At 44.5% G+C, this 22072-nt stretch overlaps 1 protein-coding gene across 1 annotated transcript in view; it reads left to right on the top strand.

The window, feature by feature from the left end:
* dst (dystonin) overlaps positions 1-22072 on the top strand; it is a gene marked incomplete at its 5' end in the record, with an annotated part of 180712 nt that overhangs the window by 133215 nt on the left and 25425 nt on the right. The window contains 20 exons of the mRNA XM_080016404.1: positions 206-372; positions 1894-2053; positions 2885-3211; positions 3804-3888; positions 5469-5695; positions 5887-6093; positions 7172-7291; positions 7402-7509; positions 8163-8381; positions 8624-8827; positions 10414-10645; positions 12009-12235; positions 12970-13092; positions 13474-13575; positions 15710-15811; positions 16416-16589; positions 17533-17703; positions 18700-18897; positions 20828-20956; positions 21353-21523. Coding sequence (XP_079872530.1) covers positions 206-372; positions 1894-2053; positions 2885-3211; positions 3804-3888; positions 5469-5695; positions 5887-6093; positions 7172-7291; positions 7402-7509; positions 8163-8381; positions 8624-8827; positions 10414-10645; positions 12009-12235; positions 12970-13092; positions 13474-13575; positions 15710-15811; positions 16416-16589; positions 17533-17703; positions 18700-18897; positions 20828-20956; positions 21353-21523 — 3453 coding nt within the window. The remainder of the gene's footprint in view (positions 1-205; positions 373-1893; positions 2054-2884; positions 3212-3803; positions 3889-5468; positions 5696-5886; positions 6094-7171; positions 7292-7401; positions 7510-8162; positions 8382-8623; positions 8828-10413; positions 10646-12008; positions 12236-12969; positions 13093-13473; positions 13576-15709; positions 15812-16415; positions 16590-17532; positions 17704-18699; positions 18898-20827; positions 20957-21352; positions 21524-22072) is intronic.

The following is a 22072-nucleotide window of genomic DNA, read 5'->3' as shown; positions in this document are numbered from 1 at the left end:
CCCTTCAGATTTACAGCAGCATTATTTTCCAGACATCCATCAGTGTTTATTAGCGCCCATTGTTGGAAGTTTGACACCAGAACAATCCATTTAGTTTTATGGTTTTCCTTAATACGTTTCTATTGAACTGGAGTGATGTTATTCACGCTCCCACCACCAGGGGGGCGGTCCACTAACTCTCCCCGACTCTTTGTCTCCCTGGCAGCTCCTGCAGAGGCTGCTGGACGACCGCCAGCCCACGGTGGAGCTGATCCGGAGGGAAGGAGGGAAGGTGGCGGAGCTTGCCGAGGGGGAGGATGGCGAAAAGGTTTCCAGGGAGGTGGAGAACCTCGGGTGGAGGTGGGACGCGCTGCTACAGAGGGCAGAGAGCAGGTCGGTTGCACCACCTCAGATGTGAATATATGACAAATAATAACTTTTTAGGGGGTTTTAGAACTAAATCTCAACAAGTTTTCCTCGACCATGAAATGATATGCATTTTTTAATGGTATATTTATTATATATATTCTCTATTTTTTAAAGAGGCTAAAATGGTACTTATCATATGTTATTTATTCCACTTAAAAATGGTGTAAATTAATGATTTATATGTTATATTTATATGTATTACGGAGATGTACGGCTCTACATCAGTGTTTCTCAAAGGGTGGGGGTACCACTAGGGGAAATTTGGTGTACTGCAGGGTTGTTGTTTTTTATTTGAACTTAAAAAAAATATATATATTACATTGAATAAAAAATGTTAATTGAAGATTAACCACATTTTATATTCAATAGTCCTATTTTCAACGCAATCGTTAACTGCCGTACAGGCAGGGCTCCAGACTAACTTTTTACACGTGTAGCACTGGTGCTCCCCACTGCAAACTTTAGGAGCACCAGCGCAACATTTAGGAGCCCCAATGAAATCGGCATGCAACGCAGCACATTCATATTTTTTACATCTTAACTGTATTACTGATTAATGCTTTTGTAATGAATAGACAATTTACAGAAATAGCAATGTTCTGTCTTATTTTAAAGGAAAATTTCACAAGGTGCAGTAGTGCTTTAACAGAAATAAATCATTAAGGAATTTAAAAAAATGTCTCTACTTTTGGAGATTTTGACATTGACGAGCGCCGCTGTGACAAAGGCGAGTCGGGGGCGCGTCATACAGAAGAGGCAAATCAATATCAGTGTTGATATTGTGGACACTGCGAGAGCCTCAGCTCTCCATCTCTCTCTGTCTCACACACACACACACACACACACACACACACACACACACACACACACCATTCTCGCTCCCTCCTAGTGTTTCACATGATATACGATGATGATTTAAAAAAAAAAAAAGTTGGCATATTTGCAAGTCGCGGTGGTGCTCCTAGTTCTAAAGTTAGTACCACTGACTCCAAAAATGGTCGCATAATGCAACTAAATGGTCTCAGTCTGGAGCTCTGCTTATGTGGTGTGGTGCTGGGAAAATAACCGTCCATTTTGGGGTGAAACTGTGTCGTTAACATCCCTAGTACAAACCAGGGGCCGGTGGCTTGGGCGATTGGACGAATATATCGGCAACCGGTGATTGGCTGAATTAGACATTTGAATGGTGCCTGAGTCCAAGACATTTTAATATCACAGTTCAACAAAATGTCAACGATTCAGTCCTGTGTCCTGCATGCCCATTCGCAACTACCAGGACTTAAAGGATCTGCTGCTAATGTCTTGACACCTTCAGAGGTCTTGTGGAGTCCATTCCTCCACCGGTCGGAGCTGTTGCCGGGCACGAGGGGGAGCTACACTATATTCATGGTTATTAGCGGTGGTTTTAATGTTATGGCTGATCGGTGTATAATATATATTTTATATATAACTGTTGTGTATGTATATAAATGTTGCACCCTCCAGGCAGAAGCAGCTGGAGAGCATCCTGGTGGTGACCCAGCAGTTTCATGAGACCCTAGAGCCTCTGAGCGACTGGCTGCTCTGCACTGAGAAGCTCCTGGCGAACGCCGAGCCCACCGGCACCGAGACCGCCAAGCTGGAGGGTCAGATCGCCCGGCACAAGGTGGGAAACACGCCTGGAACACGCCTCCAGCACAGAACACGCCTCCAGCACAGAACACGCCTCCAACACAGAACACGCCTCCAGCAGAGAAAACGCCTCCAGCACAGAACATGCCACAAGCACAGAACACGCCTCTAACACAGAACACGCCTCTAACACAGAACACGCCTCTAACACAGAACACGCCTCTAACACAGAACACGCCTCCAGCACAGAACACGCCTCCAGCACAGAACACGCCTTCAAATGCATCCAACACAGAAACGGCCTCCAACACAGAACATGCCTTCAACACAGAAAACACCACAAACACACCTCCAACACGGGCTGTGCTCCACCCTCAGCTCCCCATGTCTCCATTTTGTTGAAGAAAAGACAAATATCCATCAGCATCTTTTCTTCACTGTTATTCTTTTTCACCCATTTTTCGGTTTAATTATATTATGTTATGTTAACAGGGCCAGACAATAACAATTGCCCAGTTGCCCCGGGCAACCACATTTGGGCCATTGTCAGGAACTGGGCCATTGACAAAGTTCTGGTTGCCCCATTGTGAACCACTTTTCATATCTTAGAAAAAATGAAGATATGCGCAGTTTGGAAACTCATTTTGAAAGATTAAAATTTGGCATCTTGGCAACCACTTGTAAAAGTTATTGTTGGGCCCTGGTTCATATTATTTTTATACCTCCTTTTGTTGAGTTTTGGTGTTTGTCGTTATAATTTCCCCTTTTCATTCATTTTTGTCCTGTTTTGTGTTTTTTGTGTTTTCGTCGTCCTCCCATGTTCCGTGTTTTGTTTGACTTTGGGGTGTTTATTGGGTGGCCCCAGGCCGTAGAGGTGGAGATCCTGGACCAGGGTAAAGCCCTGTACCGGGCACTGGGCCTGGCCCAGAAACTGCAGGCCGTGGGCTCGGTGGACGACAGGGAACTGGTCCAGTCCAAGATGGCCGCCGCTCAGGCCGGCTACATGGAGCTGCAAGAGCGCTGCAGGACACGGGCGGAGGCGCTGCAGCGGGCGCTGGCCAACGCCCGGCTGTTTGGCCGGGATGAGGTGGAGCTGCTGACCTGGCTGGACGAGGTCCACGCCCGGCTGGGGGAGGCCTCTGCCCGGGACTGGAGGCTCCAGGCTGTGGAGGAGCAGCTCCACGAACATCTGGTACCAACACCACCCTGCTACTGCTGCTGCTGCTCCTCCGGCCTCAGACTCGCCTTGTGTCTTGTTTCAAATCCATATTTCAAATTCATTTTTCCCCCGTTTAGTTTTTCTGAATGTGTTTTCCTCTACTTTAAAGGGGTGTTCTTTAATTATGGAGCTTTAGCCCGTTTACCAGTCAGCACACTAGTTATTGGAAAAGTTGAACGATATAGTGAGAAACCTTTTTAAAAATGATGTCCTGACAATTGAAAGGTACGTAATTCTGCAGTTTTTTATTTGTGTTAATTCTATCTGAAAGGGCAGAGAGAGAGACAAGGCACAAAATCTGACAAATATAATTGAAAACAAGAATTTCCTTCGACAAAAATGATCAGGGGGACCAGGAAATATCTTTACGGTTGGTTTCTCACCATACTGTTAAAATCTCCCAAAACCCCAAAATAGGGCCAATATTAAATAAATAAATAAATGTCAGCCATCGTCTGCTCAAATATGTGTGCTGATTAGTAAACTGAAGGTGAAGCCTTTGTCCTTTAAGCGCATTTTATCTCCGTCTCTTCAGGTCTGAGTGAGGGTTTGCTTTGTTTTCCAGGCGTTAGAGAGGGATATAGAGCTGAGGAAGCAGAACGTGGACCAGGCCGTCGCTAACGGCATGGAGCTGCTGAAGCAGACCACCGGTAGGATCTACCTCTACTCTACCCCTACTCTACCTCTGCGCTACCACTGCCTCTGCTCTACTTTACCTCTACGCTACCGCTACCTCTACTTTACTTCTAGCTCTGTTCTACCTCTGCTCCACTCTACCTCTACTTTACCTCTACTCTACTTTACTTCTAGCTCTGTTCTACCTCTACCTCGGCTCTACCTCTACTTTACCTCTACCTCTGCTCTACTTCTACTTCTATGCTACTTCTACTTCTAGTATATGTCTGCTCTACCTCTACTCTACTCAGTTCCGGCTCTAGCCATTTTGCAGCTCTAGGCAAACTGTTGACGGGGCAGGCGGGGATGGGGGGCGGCGGTGTGAGAGAGTGACTGAGAAAGTGTTCCATCCGGTGCTTGTTTCGCTCCATAAGGAGATGCAGTAAGCTAACCTACATCGAAAACAAAATGACTGTGTTGGCGCGCTAATCGCGCCTGGTTGGCACCGTCGGGAGTGTTGGAGAGGGAGACAGGTGCACAAATTGCGCCCTGGTTACTCCCTCCCCATGCCCCCCTTGGGACGGCGCCCTAGGCGGCCGCCTATGTCACCTATAGGAAGAGTCGCCCTGACTCTACCTCTTCTCTACCTCTGCTATACTCTACTCCTCTACTCGGTAGACTCTACCTCTGCTGTACTCTACTGCCATTTTCTCATATGAACTCTGGACAATGTCCGGAGAATCAGGCCCACATTGTCCGGAGTTGCCCTTTCACACATGTAGCACATAACAGGAGATTGTCCGTGTCAGATGAGTACTCACCTACTAGAAATACTCTGTTTGGTTTCGGCAAGGGGTGGACATGACGCAAAAAGTATGCTGCGAAAATCGGGGGGAAAACCCGTCTTGTTTTTATCAACATGCCCACAGTGATTGCTCCGGACAATGACCTGCTCTATTCACACATGGGCTCAATGGGACATTACACAGACTTTGTACTGGGGTGCTGGCCAGGTAAAGTCTGTTGAATGTCCGGTCCAACTGACTCTGACATTTGCATTCTCACAGAGAGCTCCTCTGGGTAATGTCTGGGTAACTTCAGGGTTGCAGTGCATGTGTGAAAGCAGCTTACCTCTGCCCTACCTCTACTGTACTCTATTTCTACTCTATGTCTACTCTACCTCTACTCTACCCTTCCTCTATCTACTCCACCTCTCCTCGGGTCTACTCTACCTCTACTCTAACCTCTATTCTCCCTCGACTCTACGTCCGCTCTACCTCTGCTGTTCTCAAGCTCGACTCTTCACCTCTACTCTACCTGTACCCCACGCCCCCCTACTCTACCGATACTCTATAGAGAACTGATGAGGGAATCCTGATTTTGTCATCACCAAGAATTTACATATAGAGAGAGATCAATATTTGCTTTAAGAATATGACATTTCATCCATTATTATTTGACCTTCATCGGTTTTCATAGGCATTAAAATGTGATTGTTGGCTAAAAACAGTTATGAACGACTAGGCTATTATCCTATAAAATATAACCTGTATCGTTAAAGTTTTCAGTGTAGTGAAGATTTCCAAAATGTGAATCCTCCTCTTTGGTTCTGTAGGTGACGAGGTGTTTGCCATCCAGGGAAAGCTGGACGGGATAAAGTCCAAGTACGCCGAAATCAGGTCCATGAGCCGGGCCGTGTCGGACTCTCTGGGCCGGGTCCTGGTTCTGTCCACCGAGCTCCAGGAGGTCCACCAGAAGCTCAGCTCCTGGATCAAGGACGTGGAGGAGGAAACCAGGACCTTCTCAGGAGACCAGGACCCTCAGGCCCAGGACCGCCACAAGGTCAGGAGGGGTTATGTATTCTAACCTCCAATACTTTATTGAATTTAAGTGCTTATTGGGCAAAAAAAAGGTCTTAATTGTTGTTGAAATGAGTCTTAAAATGAGATTTAAAAAAGCTCAATATCTGCAGTTCTGGTGTTTTTGGATGAAGGTGGAGGTTTAAACCCTGCTGCTACCGCTGTGTCTTCCAGGCCCTGCTGCAGGAGGCCCGGGACCAGAAGCCCCAGGTGGACCTTCTGAACCAGCTGAGCGGCTCGCTGCTGGACATGGTGCCCTGGCACACCAGGGAGGGTCTGGACAAGATGGTGGCCGAGGACAACGAGCGCTACCGGGCCGTCAGCGAGGCGCTCAGCGTGCACGTGGACCGCATCTACGCCGACACGCTCAAGGCCCAGGAGGTAGAAATGAAAACACAGCAGGTTCCCCAATCAATCAATCAAATGATTGATTAATATTGTGGAAAAACGCGGGCGCTTTGGGGCTAGCATAGTGCTAATGCTAATGGAAGAAAACCCTTTTTTTTGTTGTTTTTTTGTTTCTGTTTTCTTTGGTCTTGATTGAATATGTCCACTGTGCTCTACCTCTACTATATCTCCCCCTATTCTACCTCTACTCTTCCTCTACTTCTACTCCACTCTACCTCAACTGTACCTCCCTCTACTCTACCTTAACTTCTACCCTGCCGCTAGTCTCCCTGTATTTGACACCCTCTACCTTTACTCTGCCCCTGCTGTCTTTACTCTACCACTACTCTACTCCACCGCTACTCACCCTCCCTCCACTCTGCTTCTGCTCTACCCCTACTTTAGCTCTACTCTACGTCTACTCCATCTCGACTCTACCTCCACTCTGCTTTATCTCTACTCTACCCCTCATCTAGCTCTTCTCTACCTACCTCTGCTCTACTATAACGCTACTCTACCTCCATCTGCCCAACTATGCTATACCTCTAGCCTTACTCTAGCTCTACTCTACCTCCCTCTACTCTACCTTTACTTCTACTCTGCTGCTACTCTCCCTGTACTTGACACCCTCTACTCTACCTTTACTATATCCTTGCTCTGTCTTTAATCTACCTCTACTCTATTCTACCGCCCCAAAATCTACCTTTACTCTAGCACTACTCTACTCCACCGCCACTCACCCCCCCTCTACTCCTTCTCGACTCTACCTCCAATCTACTTTATCTCTATTCTACCCCGATCTACCTCTTCTCTACCTCCCTCGACCTCTGCTCTACTATACCAATACTCTACCTCTACTCTACTTTATCTCTACTCTACCCCTAATCTAGCTCTTCTCTACCTCCCTCAACCTCTGCTCTACTATACCGCTACTCTACCCCCATCTGCCCTACTCTGCTTCTATTCCACACCTCTACTGTAACTCTACCCCTACTCTACCTCTACTCCACCTCTACTCTACCTCCCTCTACTCTACGATGTCTGGTGACCGACGCTGCTTGTCTCCTCGCAGTTTGACCGAGCAGAGGAGACGGAGCTGGCCTGGCTGGCCGAGGCAGAGAAGAAGCTTCAGTCCGTGGGGGAGATCAGACTGGAGCAGGACCAGACCTCCGCTCAGCTCCAGGCTCAGAAGGTCAGGGACCCTTTGGAAGGGAAGAGCAAACGGAGTGCAGGAAACACCACATGCTACTTCTGTCCTCTGTGTCAGTCAAATCAAAGCCGCTCTCCCGCCGCTCTCCCCAGGTCTTCTCCATGGACCTCATGAGGCACAAAGACGCCGTGGACGAGCTGGTGAAGACCGGAGAGGCCATCGTGAACGGCAAGAACCAGGAGGAACAGCTGATCTTCAAGGTCAAAGAGTGGCCGTGTTTTTCTGCTGTTTAGAGGAAGACTCCAGTATTCATTTGACACTCTCTTACCTTAACCTAATTAACCTGATCAAAAACAATAAGGTTTGGATAACAAAGATACATATGTGGATCGGTTTAGATAGATAAAGATAAATGGATAGATATAGATCTCTATCTGTATTCGGATAGAAGACTGGAAGTGGCCGTCGTTTTTACCGGAAGTCACATTCTCTTTCTCTCTCTCTCTTCTTTATTTTTATTTTTAATTAAACCAAGTTTTTTGAACTGTCTGAACCCCACCACCACCCCGCCTTTTACTGGGGGACATCTGGTCAGCACCATCCTGCTTAGGTCTCTCTCTTTCTCTCTCTCTCTCTCTCTCTTTCTCTCTCGCTCACTCTTTCTTTTTTTTTTGAATGATAAGCAACTTCAGGTCAGAGAAATATGTTTCCATCGCATTTTCTGTGCATTCCCGAATGTCGTATTCGGGGACATACCGAATTAATATAGACGGACACAGGTAGAAAGATGATGCAGGAATATGGATGTAGTGAAGTTACATCACTCAAAGTACCAATCTGTAAAATAAAACCCTTTCCCAGTGATGGATGGAGAAGATTATTTACATGATTGTCTTTTCTTTCATTTGCCCAGGCCAGGACGGAGGCCCTGGTGGAGCGCTACGGGCTGGTGAGCCAGCTGAGCTCCGAGCGCCTCCTGCAGCTGGAGCGGGCCCAGTCCCTGGCCTCCCAGTTCTGGGAGTCCCACCAAGAGCTGTGGCCCTGGCTGGAGGCCACTCTGGGGTCCCTGAGCCACCTGCCACCCCCCGCCATCCAGCACGAGGCCCTCAGGCAGCAGCAGGAGGAGCTCCGGGTATGACACCAAGGAGATCAGTTCAGATAAATACACTTAGTTATGTAATGCATTGTGTGACATTATTTAGCGTACACTTTGAGCCAAAGCGACTTAGAATCAGTGTGTTTTGTCACAGGGTTAATTAAAGGACTTTTAGCTTTTTATTTATTTTTTGATCATTGCTGTATAATAGCATATTTCAGGCTCATTTTAATTACAGCCTTATTAGCTGACGATGCGTTTCATAAATTCCGTCACAGACACTACGGGAGCTGATCGCCGAGCACAAGCCCCACCTGGACAAGATGACCAAGACGGGCCCCCAGCTGCTGGAGCTCAGTCCGCTGGAGGGGGTCCCCATCCGGGACAAGTACCAGGCCGCCGAGAGGCTCTACACCCGACTCAGGGCCGACGTCCAGCAGAGGGCCGCCACACTGGACGAAGCCATGTCCAAGTCCACCCAGGTCAGAACGCGAAAGGATCTTAATGAGGCCTCTGACCTCATTAGACTTCTTTTGAATTGTTTTCTAATTTCATTCTAAGTTGGTTGAAGTGGTTAAAATCACGTTAAAAAAACATCGAACGTGATTTTTAACCATTACGACTGTTAATTCCCTGAGGTAGTTCATATGGTGCTTTTAGGACCGTTATTAGTTCAGCCGGCAAACAATTTGGCAGATCATTCAATCAGATCCCAGGAGAATTGAAGTGACGTTGGCTCCTCCTCTTCGTGTCCTTGGAGCGCTGTCAGCGGCATCAGCGCAACCTTTTTTTTTTTTTTAACCAGGCGAAGAAGTCCAGGTTAATTTATTACATTATTTTATCAGAACGGTTTCATTCTGTCTTCACATCACTCGAAATATGGGAGGATGTTCTTGATCTGCATGTTTGAACCAAAGGGAACCGTAACGTCACCCTCTGCACTCTTTTGTGAGTGGGTGAGTAACTTCGTTCCCTGTGAAATGCTGACGGATCACGTAGCCTCGTTGCTTTAATATTTATCTCATATTTAGGAATCAAACTCAGTTTTGAAAATACGTTGGGAGATAGAAAACAACTTGTGGGACATAAATCTTCTATCATCTAATTTTGGTGGAAAAAAGGAATTTCTGATGTTTTTCACGTCTGGCTAAAAGTAGCCTGCCCCGCGCCGGGTCGGTGTATGGTGGGGACACATTAACACCGGGTACCGGCAGCGCCACTATCTGGTCTGTTATCACGTGTTTAACGTTTTAGCCAATAACTTATGAACGGTGAGGCATACTGAAACTATATTTGCACAGTGTGTTCCTTTGATGATACCCTTCCAACTGATATAGGCATTGTGTGCCTCCTTGCTCTGCGGGATTTGAGGAAGTCGTAAGATAGAAACTGTATCATGAATTCGAAACGCATGGAAAACAAATTGGACCTGGAAAAGTGTAAATAATCACAGAAAGTAGTAACCGCGTCATTCCGTGACTACGTCATTGTTTCCCCCACGCGGCGCCAAACGGTCACGCTTCCGTCACTACGACATCATCGCCCCACGCGGCACCAAACGGTCACCTGTCCGTCACTGAGAGTGCAGCTCTCTACGTACCAAGCAGGACAGGACTGCACCCAGCGTCACGCTGCCTCCTGGTATTTCATCTCTTCCACTCTTTTTGTAAATGACGGCATTCTGTCTGCAACTACAGTCATCCTGTGTAAGATGCGCCGTTGTGTCCCTCCTCGCTTCGAGGAAGTCGTAACTTATAAACTGTGGGAGTCTCTGAGGCGTTTCACGGACTCTGAGAGCTTCAGAAAACCAAGACCTTGAAAACTATAAATAATCCACAGAAAGTCATCACTGACCTCACTCTGTCATGTCACTTGTGCTGCTTTTCACAGAAGCTTTTCACGTACCTAAAATGACTAAACTTGGCCCTGTGTATTGCTGCGTGCAGCTATTTTTATTATTATAATTATATATTAATATTATTATTAGATTATACAATTATTTTTTTTGTAAAGTGTCATATATATATTTTATTTCGACTTTTTTCCTTTCCCCCCCGTCCTCCACCAGTTCCATGATAAGATCGACCCCATGCTGGAGTCCCTCGAGCGGATCTCCGAGCGGCTGCGTCAGCCTCCGTCCATCTGGGTGGAGGTGGAGCGGATCCGGGAGCAGGTGGCAGAGAACCGGGCGGTGTCGCTGGAGCTGGAGAAGCTGCAGCCGGCGTACCACACGCTGCGGCAGCGCGGGGACGAGATGCTCGCCCGCTCCGAGGGCGCCGACAGGGACACCTCGGCCAAAGGTACGGGAGTTGTTCACTTAATTTCATGTATTTATTAGGAGAACAGAGAGAGAAGAATCTTTAATTATCACACAACACATTTAACCCATCCTGGCTTGTCCTTCCTCCGGGGGGGCAGCCAGGAGCAGTGGGCAGCGTTCGTCGACGCGCCCGGGGACCTGGTGACGAGTGTCCATCGCTGGTCAGACGATGACGTGTGCATGTTTTTTGGGGGGGGTCCTTACTGACGTGAGGTGGAGGAAACCCCATGCGAGCGCGGGGAGAACATGCAAACTCCACACAGAAAGTCTCCCTTTTTGGGAGATAACCCGCCCGGAGCACGGTGCCAACAGCGCCAGTAGAATATACTGTAGGTTTTATTTAGAGAACAAGAGAGGTGGAACTGCCTTCCCAAATACTCATTTGTATTTATTGTTTGTGTTAGAAATACAAATATGCATAAAATAAGTAATTGAAATACAATTTACATAAAATGCGAGTAGCCAAAATAGGGTTGACCTCAACTAATGTGCTTAGCAGGCAGTAAAAATAATCATATTATAATTAGTTCAAATTCTAAAGAACACTACATAAAGATTTTATTAAAAACCCTCTATTTAATGTTTGAATGTTCACATAAAAATTTTGATTTATTTTAATAAACACTCATTTGGTACATTTGACCATTTAAAGTGCTAATCCATCAGATGGTCAGTGTGGAAGTTCCAGAATTCCATTAGAAATGGCAACATTTACTATATGCCTGCTTGGAGTTACATGACTTGGAAGCCTTGGCCAGATTAACTACATAACATAAACTACTTAACAGATGACAGTAATTTGATGAATAGATTTCCCGGCTCAACAGTGTCACGGTATTCTCCAGGGTTTGATGTGGTACACGCTATGGGGGAGGGTTGCCAGTTTTTTTTGGTTTTCCAGTAAAAATAGGCTACTTTTTTGGGGCTCGCTTGTCAGGGACTAAGTGTCTTGCGGCTGGATGGATAGATAGATCCATCCCCAGAGGGAAATTGCAGTTTCACAGCAGCTCACATAAAAAATATGCTATAATTATGAAGAAATTTGAAAATCGTAAAAATATGTAATAAAAAATATACAGAACAATAAACAATAAAAAGATGTGCAATATAAAATAAATCTAATGATGAAAAATCATCAACTGCCAAATGAATTCTATAGTAATAGTTTTTAGCTTTGCAAACTGATACTGTCTGATATAATGAATGTTGATAACACCTTATAATAATGAACTATAATTAGTAGGGAATGCCTTGTTCCCCCTCATTTAATATCCATGCGTTGCTGTGTGTTTTTATTCATGTTATTGGTACAGTATGTTATATATCTCATGTGTGTCCCCCAGCGGTCCATGACAAGCTGGAGCACATGGTGCTGCTGTGGACCGACGTGCAGGCCCTGCTGGAGGAGCGCGAGGCCAAGCTGCTGGACGTCATGGACCTGGCTGAGAAGTTCTGGTGCGAGCAGCAGGCCCTGGTGGCGTCCACGCGGGACGGCCTGGACCTGCTCAGGGAGCTGGAGGAGCCCGGCGTCGACCCCTCCGTCGTCAAGCAGCAGCTGGAGTTCGTCGAGGTGAAAACTTTTAAATGAAATTTAGTCACATTGGGGAAAAACATAATTAAAAAAAATTAAATGAGCATATGTAAATGAATTAATAAGGGTAAAAAAAAAATTGAAATCTGAAGATTTTAATACAATTTTTAATCAATTTGGAAAAATGTATCAAAATTGGGAAATAAAAATCTAAGATAGAAAAAATATGGATAAATACATGTAAATGAATAGATAAACATCTGGAAATGTAAATTTTAGATTCTGCTCAATATCATTACCAAATCATGTCTAATGTTTGTGTCTATTGTTTATTTCTAAAATGAAGGATTTTGGATGATGATTAATCCAAAGCTGCTCAGCGGCAAAAGCAAGAAGAAGAAGCAAGCAAAATGCCTCTTTATAAAAATGTGTTCATGTAACAAAATTTCAGTTTGAGGTCATCAATTTAGACATTGAAGGATCATGATCTTTCCTCGGAGAACTTTTTTTTTCGTTTTCAATCATTATTTCTCCTCACAATGATGGTTTAATAGTGAAGTTTTCTTAAAATCATTACAAAAACATTCATTTGTGATATTGCAAAACTCAAAAATGACAAATACTTCACGCAGCATTACGCATCAAATGCATCAGATCAACAGCTTGTGTTTGTTGTTGCGTTGACTCTCAAGGTTCATGCCGACCACATTTCACTACGGATTTTGTCTCCGTTCCTGCCCTGGTTGAGAATATTGAACGTGTTTTCCCTCCAGAGCTTCAAGGAGGAGGTGGAAGGCCTCCAGGAGGAGCTGGGCGTGGTCAGGAACCTGGGAGCGGAGCTGATGACGGCCTGCGGAGAACCAGACAAACCAGTGATCAAGAAGAGCCTGGATGAGGTGGGACCCTCAGCGTTGTTCTCTCTCTTCACCTCGTCTGTCTGTCTGTCTGTCTGTCTGTCTGTCTGTCTGTCTGTCTATTGTATCTATCTATCTATCTATCTATCTATCTGTCTGTCTCTATCTATTTCTCTATCTGTCTATCTATCTGTCTATCCATCGATCTATCTGTCTATCCATCGATCTATCTGTCTAGCCATCGATCTATCTGTCTATCTATGTCTATCCATCTATCTATCTGTCTATCTGTCTGTCTATCTCTCTGTCTATCCATCTATCTATCTGTCTGTCTATCTCTCTGTCTGTCTATCTCTCTGTCTATCCATCTATCTATCCATCTTCTCATTTATCCGTCTAACCCCTGCTGCATGTGTTTCCCAGGTGAACTCAGCCTGGGAGAACCTGGAGAAGACCTGGAAGGAGCGCGTGGAGAGGCTGGAGGAGGCCATGCAGGCCGCCGTGCAGTTCCAGGATGGACTGCAGGTACCGGCGTGGTGATATATCTACCAAGCAGTCACCCTAATAACATTTTGAGATGTAGAACAAAACACAACAATGTTTTTTCAGCATCCCCAGGGTCTCCCATGAAAAACGGATTCTTGTATAAAAATATTTTCCTGCGGAAGAGTTTGGAACGCTCCTGTTTGGACTGGACTGCTTCCACATAAACTCATGTAGACTCACATCAGAAGATCAGAGAGCTCCCAAACTGACCATACTTCATAAGGGAGATGTGAATAGCTCGGTTTGTGTTTGATATACAGCTTCATAAACACAGACTTTTAACGTGGGGGAAGACGGTAAAAAAATGGGATTTTGTAACAAATGCACTCATATGCGTTGTTTTACACCGTCTCCGTCATTTATCATAGAAGACTCATACATGAGGGCTTGTTGGATGGGCGTGGTCGTGCTGAATCTGGCAGTGCCTCTTGTGTAATCATAGCAGGCACGGTCAGTGGAAACCATCACAAAATGTCTGAGGTGTCCTAAGTGGATCCACTCTGCGCCATTCATTTTATGGGCTGGAGAGACCAACGTACAACGTATTGAGAGGCTCTGTAGCTGGAATAATATCTAACACACAGTGATATAATGCCACCAGTAACACCATGAAACTGACTCTTCGTGCGGTATTGTTGATATTATGGGAACTGATCAGAAACTAGAACAAAGCTATGAAGTTCAGAAAACTTCACTTTAACGCAGGAAAAAACAATTTTTTCGAGATTGTGAAATGTAATCTCCTGGTTCATTTTTAGGTCGTGTTGTGTCAATATTTTCTGGTTTATATTTGAGGTAAATTTTTCCTATTGTTCATTGTTATCTTTATTTTTTGATAGTTAATTTGTTGATTTTCAGGTTTATTGTACCTTGGCATGTTTTCTAGACAATTCTTAGGTGTAGTTCTTATCACTATTTTTTTCTATTTTTTTTCTCAGCGCTTTATTATCATTTCATAAATATATTGAAATAATACATTGATATTATATTAACTTATCACCCAATGATTTGCACCCATCCCCGTGTTAAGTGTTTTTAGCGATATCCAGCCGAGATGCAGCCTTAGATGCTTCTTAAACCCAAAACGTTCCCTCATTCAGTCCCTCAGACTCGGAACAGTTTAAATTGATTTGAACCACTTTTATTTCTCTTTCACTTTCATTTCCTTGTAGCTCTGCAGTGATCGAGAAAGACCCTTTTGAGAGTAAACGTTAGAACTCAGACGAATAACCTAAAAGCTTCACTACTTGAATGCTGCTTACTTTTAATTACACGACAGTTAGTGGGAAGCCTGTGAAGTTTGAACCCATAAACAACAAACCACCATGACATTTTATATCTGGATCAAGCTGTCAGTCTTCTCGTTAAAACATTTTAACTGTGCGTAATTTAGGGAACTTGTTGCATTAATATTACCTTTCTGTTTTAAGGGAAAAGTCCTCGGAGACGCTAACTTTGATGTCAATGGCTTTTTATTTATTTATTTATTTTTAAAGCTTCACACTGAAGGTTTACTGTGGTGAAAAGCAGCAGATGAGTTGTAGTTTCCAGCAGAGGTCCTGGTCGTGATCGTGACGAAGCAGCCTTTTTCAACTGAAGTTGCTTTCAAATTCCACTCAGAAAGCACATAAGTAACGGAAAATGGGCTCTTGTGTCGAAAGATCAAAATTGCAATGCTGCTGCCATTCCCCTCATTCCTCAGTTCCATCCAGAACAGCGACGTGTTTAACTCTGAGCGTGAGGGCTTTTCCTAGGTTTGGTCCTTGCCCAGTCGCTCAGTTAAAGGAGGAGTTGGTTCTGAGGCTCTTGAGTTGTGAAATGGAATTCCCCCCGAAAATCGAAATTTCAGTTCTCGAGCCATGAGATTCACTCTTTTGAGGTGCGACTCCAGACACCCCAGTCCTTTGAAAGGATCGCTCGTTACGACCGAATCCCTCGCGAGTCGTGCGTCACCAGCCATCGGTCGGGCATAATAATAAGCACAGTGGTAGATGTTAGTGACGTTTTTAGTGTTTCGCAGGACACATAGTGGCGAGGCATTATGGGATGATGTCATTATAAGAAGTGCTATCGGCCAAGGTTTTGGAATTCTGATACGACTGGCTCTCCACAGGGAATGTTCGACTGGGTGGACATCCTGGAGAGCAGGCTGGACGCCATGCCCCCCGTCGGCACCGACCTGGACACCGTCAAGCACCAGATCGGAGAACTGAAGGTGAAAAACGCGCTGGTTTCTCGTGATATTTATGCTCCCGATATCTTCTGAGAATAACATTTTATTGGAGTGTCATTTAGGGCATTTATTTAACATTAGATTTATTCATTTGGCGGACTCTTTTCTGGGGATCAGCTCATTCCTGGTTTCCAGGTGTTTCCTGAAGGTTGAGGGTGTCTCTGCAGAGCGTTACAAGCTGGGCGGCTTGTTCCGCCGCTGGGGCACCACCCGTGGCAACAGTCTGGATTGAGAACTCCACCAGCCACGCCTGTCTACCTATTGCAGAAGAGCTTTCTGTTGACATTAAAGAGTGGAAATTAGAAGTTTATCGAGACTGAATTTGCCTGCCTGAACCCAAATGAATGAATCGGAATCTGTTCAGCCAAGTACATTTTAATATACAAGGAGTTTGTCATAATTTCTTGAATTTATTTTACCACCACACAGAAATAGCCCAATAAAACATTGAAAAATAACCTAATGTACAAAAATAGATTATATGCACAGGATAACATTTATGCACTGTGGCTTGTGTCATAAGATGAAATGGAAATGGAATATTGAGGATTCTACTCGATGATATGTGTGTTTGTGCGTTCCTCAGGAGTTTAAGGGCGAGGCGTACCAACTGCAGATCGAGATGGAGCGTCTGAGCCACCAGGCCAGCCTCCTGCTGAAGAAGGTGGAGGAGGAGGAGGACCGCTGCGCCCTCCAGGAGCCCATGGAGGAACTGAAGATCCTCTGGAAGAACCTGGACCAGAAGATCATCCACAGACAGGTCAGTACCCACGAACCAGGACCAGACGGTCGTCCACAGACAGGTTGCAACATAGACCAGACCAGGCGGCTCCCAGTGGGCTGCTAGTCTCCCCCCTTCTTATGTGTCCTGACGGGGCTTGTTCAATTTCAACTGTAAACCCGCCCATTCATTCAATTGTTCAATAGCTTTTGACGTCATGGGAGTACTCAAACTAGGCCTATATAATTGTAGTTTCACGTTCATCGTCATTGACTTGATAACAATGCAAGCATCATTACCTCCCGCCCACTCCCACTGTACATTTACACAGAAAGGTAGCGTAGCCCCGTGCCTTTTCACGTAGACGTGGAACAGACTGCACATGCACCATGTGACACAACTGCCAGTCAAGCGGTCGGACACAGCCATCGCTCCACAGCGCAGCACACTCTGCTCCAGACGGCGCTCCCGGAGCGTCCGGAAATTAGGAGTGCTAAAATTACTTTTTAAATCAAAATAATCAAGGAGAAAATTAATATTTTTTTAATTGTTATTATTATTTTTATCGACGCAATGACCCATTCTGAGCGGCATAATAGTGGCCTGCATACCTGCGGGACATTTAGAAGGCCAGGCCAGTGGGAAAACTCACGGTGCTCCCGATGGCCAGTCCGGGCCTGTAGACAGCTCAGAAACTAGACATTAAGGTCAGAATTCGGAGCCGAAAGGCATCCACAGGCATGTAAGAGCTTGGACATGAAGGTCAGAACCCGGACCGCAGATCAGAGCCCGGACTAGAAGATCAGAACCTGGACCAAACGGTCATCCACAGAAAGGTTTTGACAAGAGCTGCTGCAAGGTCCAGCATCCATCACGATCATCGTGTTCTCTCACCAAATGATAACCTGACTCCGGTGTGAAATGTTTTTTTTTTTTTTGTTGTTGTTTTTTTTGTCTAATGTCTCTTTCTTCTTTCTAACAGCACAAGCTTGAGGCCGGCCTGCTGGCTCTGGGCCAGTTCCAGCACGCCCTGGACGAGCTCCTGGCCTGGATGAGGAGCACAGAGGAGCTGCTGGGGGAGCAGGGGAAGGATGGAGGAGCAGAAGGAGGAGGAGACCCCAAGGCCATCGAGATCCAGCTTGCCAAGCACCATGTAGGATACACACCACTTATTAACAGGATTTCCAACAGAGAGAGAGAGAAAGAAAGATAGATTGGTAGATAGATAGACAAACTGTATATATATATTATTATTATTATATTATATTTGTGATGCGCAATAACATTGTTCAATATTGCGATATGCAATAAATGAACAAATACTGAAGATCTAATATAAAAAGACAGGAAAACCGGAGCAGGAACTGGTGCGGCACGCACGGCGCACCACTGTCTAGAGGAGAAAACAAAACTCCACTCCAGTTCTCTGAGTTAGTTTAACATTTTTCTTTTCCCATACAAGTAAGAAACTAAGGAAGCAAAATAAATCTGATTTGCATATGTAGATGCATTCTAACGCCAGTCTCGGCAGTCTTTTGAAATGTGTTTATCGAGCATGTTCATATCGCGGTGACGATTAAAAATTACTATTTATTTGTCAGCACTAATAGATTCATCGATGGGTCATTGGATAGATAGATAGATCGATAGATCCCACTGCAGCAGAACAGGGAATTAAGAAACAGGAGATCATTTTTGAAGTAAATTTTACAACAGTAAATTGTGGTTACATATGCATAAAAAATGTAAATTGGCCCATATTGTCAATGTAAATAGTAAACCGCAGTGGACCAACTACAGGTCCTTGTGGCACTCCCTTATGGATGGTTAGCATGTTGCCCGTTTTGCCATCAAGCTGAACAAACTGAGTTCTATCTGACAGGAAGCTCTTGAACCATGAGACTTTTCTGGCAGCCTTTTGTTGCCATGATCTACGGAGTCGAAAGCTTAGCACAAATCAATAAAAGGCCTGAGTTATGTCACTTGACAGCTTTTATTGCTGGTAGTAGTACTGCGATAGTATTTTTTTCTTAAACCATATTGAAACTTTGATAAATTCTCATTCACATAAATGTCCTTAAATTGTCCATCTGCAAGGCTCTTCCAAACGTTGCCTCCCTCTCTTTCCCCTCCATCATCCCTTCCGCAGGTCCTGCAGAACGACGTTCTGGCCCACAGCACCACGGTGGAGGTCGTAGACCGGGCTGGCAGCGAACTGGTGGCGTCCAGCGCCGGTGAAGAGGCGGCGGGGCTCCAGAACCGCCTGGACAACCTGAACCAGAGATGGAAGGTCATCCTGGAGAGGACGGAGCAGAGGAAGCAGCAGCTAGAGGGCGCTCTGCTGCAGGTATTTATAAATAAAATAAAAACACTTGTAAGCAGAGGAAAAAAATAATAATTCAAATACATTAATAAAAAAATAAAAAAATTCTGTGAAATCATAAAAAAAATTACAATTCTAATAAATATTTTTATATTATTTTGTTTTAATTAATTCAATAATTTGAGTTATATTGTTACCAGACAGCTGTTTTGGGTATTTTGAATCCTGAAATACAGATCAGGAGGATTACTAAGGCTCATTCTGTGTTATTGTGTCTTGTTCTCGTCTGTCTCATTTTATTTATTTGTGTCTTGTCTCATTGTGTCCTGTTTTCATTGTCTTGTTCTCATTGTGTCTTTTTCTAATTGTCTCGATGTCTTTGTCTTGTTGTGTCTCATTGTGTTTCATTCTTGTTGTCTCGTTCTCATTGTGTCTCATGCCGGGTTCCCATTGTGTCTCATGTCTTGTTCTCATTGTGTCTCATTCTCATTGTGTCCCGTTCTCATTGTGTTTCATTCTCATTGTGTCCCATTCTCATTGTATTTCATTCTCATTGTGTCTTGTTCTCATTGTCTCTTTCCCATTGTGTCTCATTCTCATTGTGTCTTGTTCTCATTGTCTTGTTCTCATTGTGTCTTGTTCTCATTGTGTCTCATTCTGATTGTGTCTTGTTCTCATTGTCTCGTATCTCGTGTCTCATTCTCATTGTGTCTGGTTGTCTCATTCTGTTTTTTTTCTCGTTGTCACATTGTGTCTCTTGTCTCATTGTGTCTCATTCTCATTGTGCCCTGTTCTCATTGTCTCATTGTGTCCCGTTCTAATTGTGTCTCATTCTCATTGTGTCCCGTTCTCATTGTGTCTCATTCTCATTGTGTCCTGTTCTCATTGTGTTTAATTCTCATTGTGTCTTGTTCTCATTGTGTCTCGTATCTCGTGTCTCATTCTCATTGTGTCTGGTTGTCTCATTCTGTTTTGTTCTCGTTGTCACATTGTGTCTCTTGTCTCATTGTGTCTCATTCTCATTGTGTCCCGTTCTCATTGTGTTTCATTCTCATTGTGTCTTGTTCTCATTGTCTCTTTCTCATTGTGTCTCTTTCTCATTGTGTCTTGTTCTCATTGTGTCTCGTATCTCGTGTCTCAGTCTCATTCTGTTTTGTTCTCGTTGTCTCATTGTGTCCCGTTCTAATTGTGTCCCGTTCTAATTGTGTCTCATTCTCATTGTGTCCCGTTCTCATTGTGTCTCATTCTCATTGTGTCTCATTCTCATTGTGTCCTGTTCTCATTGTGTTTAATTCTCATTGTGTCTTGTTCTCATTGTGTCTCGTATCTCGTGTCTCATTCTCATTGTGTCTGGTTGTCTCATTCTGTTTTGTTCTCGTTGTCACATTGTGTCTCTTGTCTCATTGTGTCTCATTCTCATTGTGTCCCGTTCTCATTGTGTTTCATTCTCATTGTGTCTTGTTCTCATTGTCTCTTTCTCATTGTGTCTCTTTCTCATTGTGTCTTGTTCTCATTGTGTCTCGTATCTTGTGTCTCATTCTCATTGTCTGGTTGTCTCATTGTGTTTTGTTTTAGTTGTCACATTGTGTCTCTTGTCTCATTGTGTCTCATTCTCATTGTGGCCCGTTCTCATTGTCTCATTGTGTCCTGTTCTCATTGTGTCTCGTTTTCATTGTGTCTCCTGTCTCATTGTGTCTTATTCTTGTTGTCTCATTATGTCTTGCCTCATTGTGTCTCAGTGTCTCATCTCATTGTGTCTTGTTCCTATTGTGTCTCATTATGTCTTATTCTCATTGTGTCTTGTTCTCATTGTGTCTCATTGTGTCTCGGTTCTCGTGACTCATTGTGATGCAATGTGTCTTGTTCTGTCGAGTTCTGTGTCTCATTGTGTCTTGTGTGTCTCATTGTGTCACATATTGTGGCTCGTCTCACGGTGTGTCTCCTTGTGTTTCAGGCTCAGGGTTTCCATGGTGACATGGAGGACCTGCAGCAGTGGCTGAAGGAGACGGATCGTCGCCTGGGGACGTCCAGGGCTCTAGGAGGGCTGCCCAACACAGCCCACCAGCAGCTGGACGCCCACCTGGTACATATCCCAATATATATAAATGAAACAATATCCAGTATATACAGTACATATAAACATATGGGAAACTAAATGACTTAGTTGTTCCTGTAAAATCCAGACGGAAAAGCTCTTTAACGTTTTGCAAATTGGTTGTTGATATTGTTTCCATACCGTAGACGGGTTTTCACTCATTATAATAATATAAATATATTCTCTATATTCTAATATATTTGGCCAGTTTTGTTTTTTATTTTGCTATTATTATGTACGTATGTGGTAATTATTTTTCTCAGACTTAAATAGTTGTGTACAGCAATTCATCTGAACATCAATGAACCTGTTAATAGATTCTGATTTAAAATCTGATCTTATTCCGGTTAAAGTGTGCATGATGTATCCTGACCCCTCCTGCAGGAGTTGTGCTCCTCCTTGGAGGCCAGGCAGGAGCAGTACCAGGCAGTGGTCAACAGGGGGAAGCAGCTCCTGGCCTCGGCCCCCGAGGGCCCAGACGGCTCCACGCACCGGGACCTGGCCCACCTGAAGGAGCGCTGGGAGGCGGTGCAGGCCAAGGTGGAGGAGAGGAAGGTACGGAGGTGGAGCACAGGAACTTCAGATGATAGCCTAGCTTAACTTATTTTTGAATGAGAGTCGATGAGTCTGCAGCATTTATACACATCCTTTATTTTTTATTGGACTAATAATAATAATAGTTTATAATAATGATAATAGTTTATAATAATGATAATAGTTTATAATAATGATAATAATTCATTATTAGTAGTAGCATTTCTTATTTTATTTATGGTATACTTATACCTATCATTTGGGGTCCAGCCCTTAAAGGGCAGGAGCCTTATTGCTTTTGTTAATGAAAAACTGACATCAGTAGTCTGTGGATGTCATGAATCCACCGCACTCGCAGACGCCATGAATTAAATGCGTGTTCAGGCCAGCTCCGACATGCCGTCGTCCAAGTTTGATCCAGATCGGTCGATTATTGTGGAATCATTTAGTAAAAAACTGCATTTTTTATTATAGCCGCCACGCACACGCATGCGTAAATGACAGCCTGCACAGGTCACATGATAGCATTGCAGTCTAGTGATTCTCAACAAGTTAACGGCACGTGCAGAT

Source organism: Zeus faber, assembly GCF_960531495.2.
Source record: "Zeus faber genome assembly, chromosome: 16".
Taxonomy (NCBI): Eukaryota; Metazoa; Chordata; class Actinopteri; order Zeiformes; family Zeidae; genus Zeus; species Zeus faber.
Note: the sequence above shows the minus strand (reverse complement) of the source record. Positions and strands in the feature narration are given on the sequence as shown.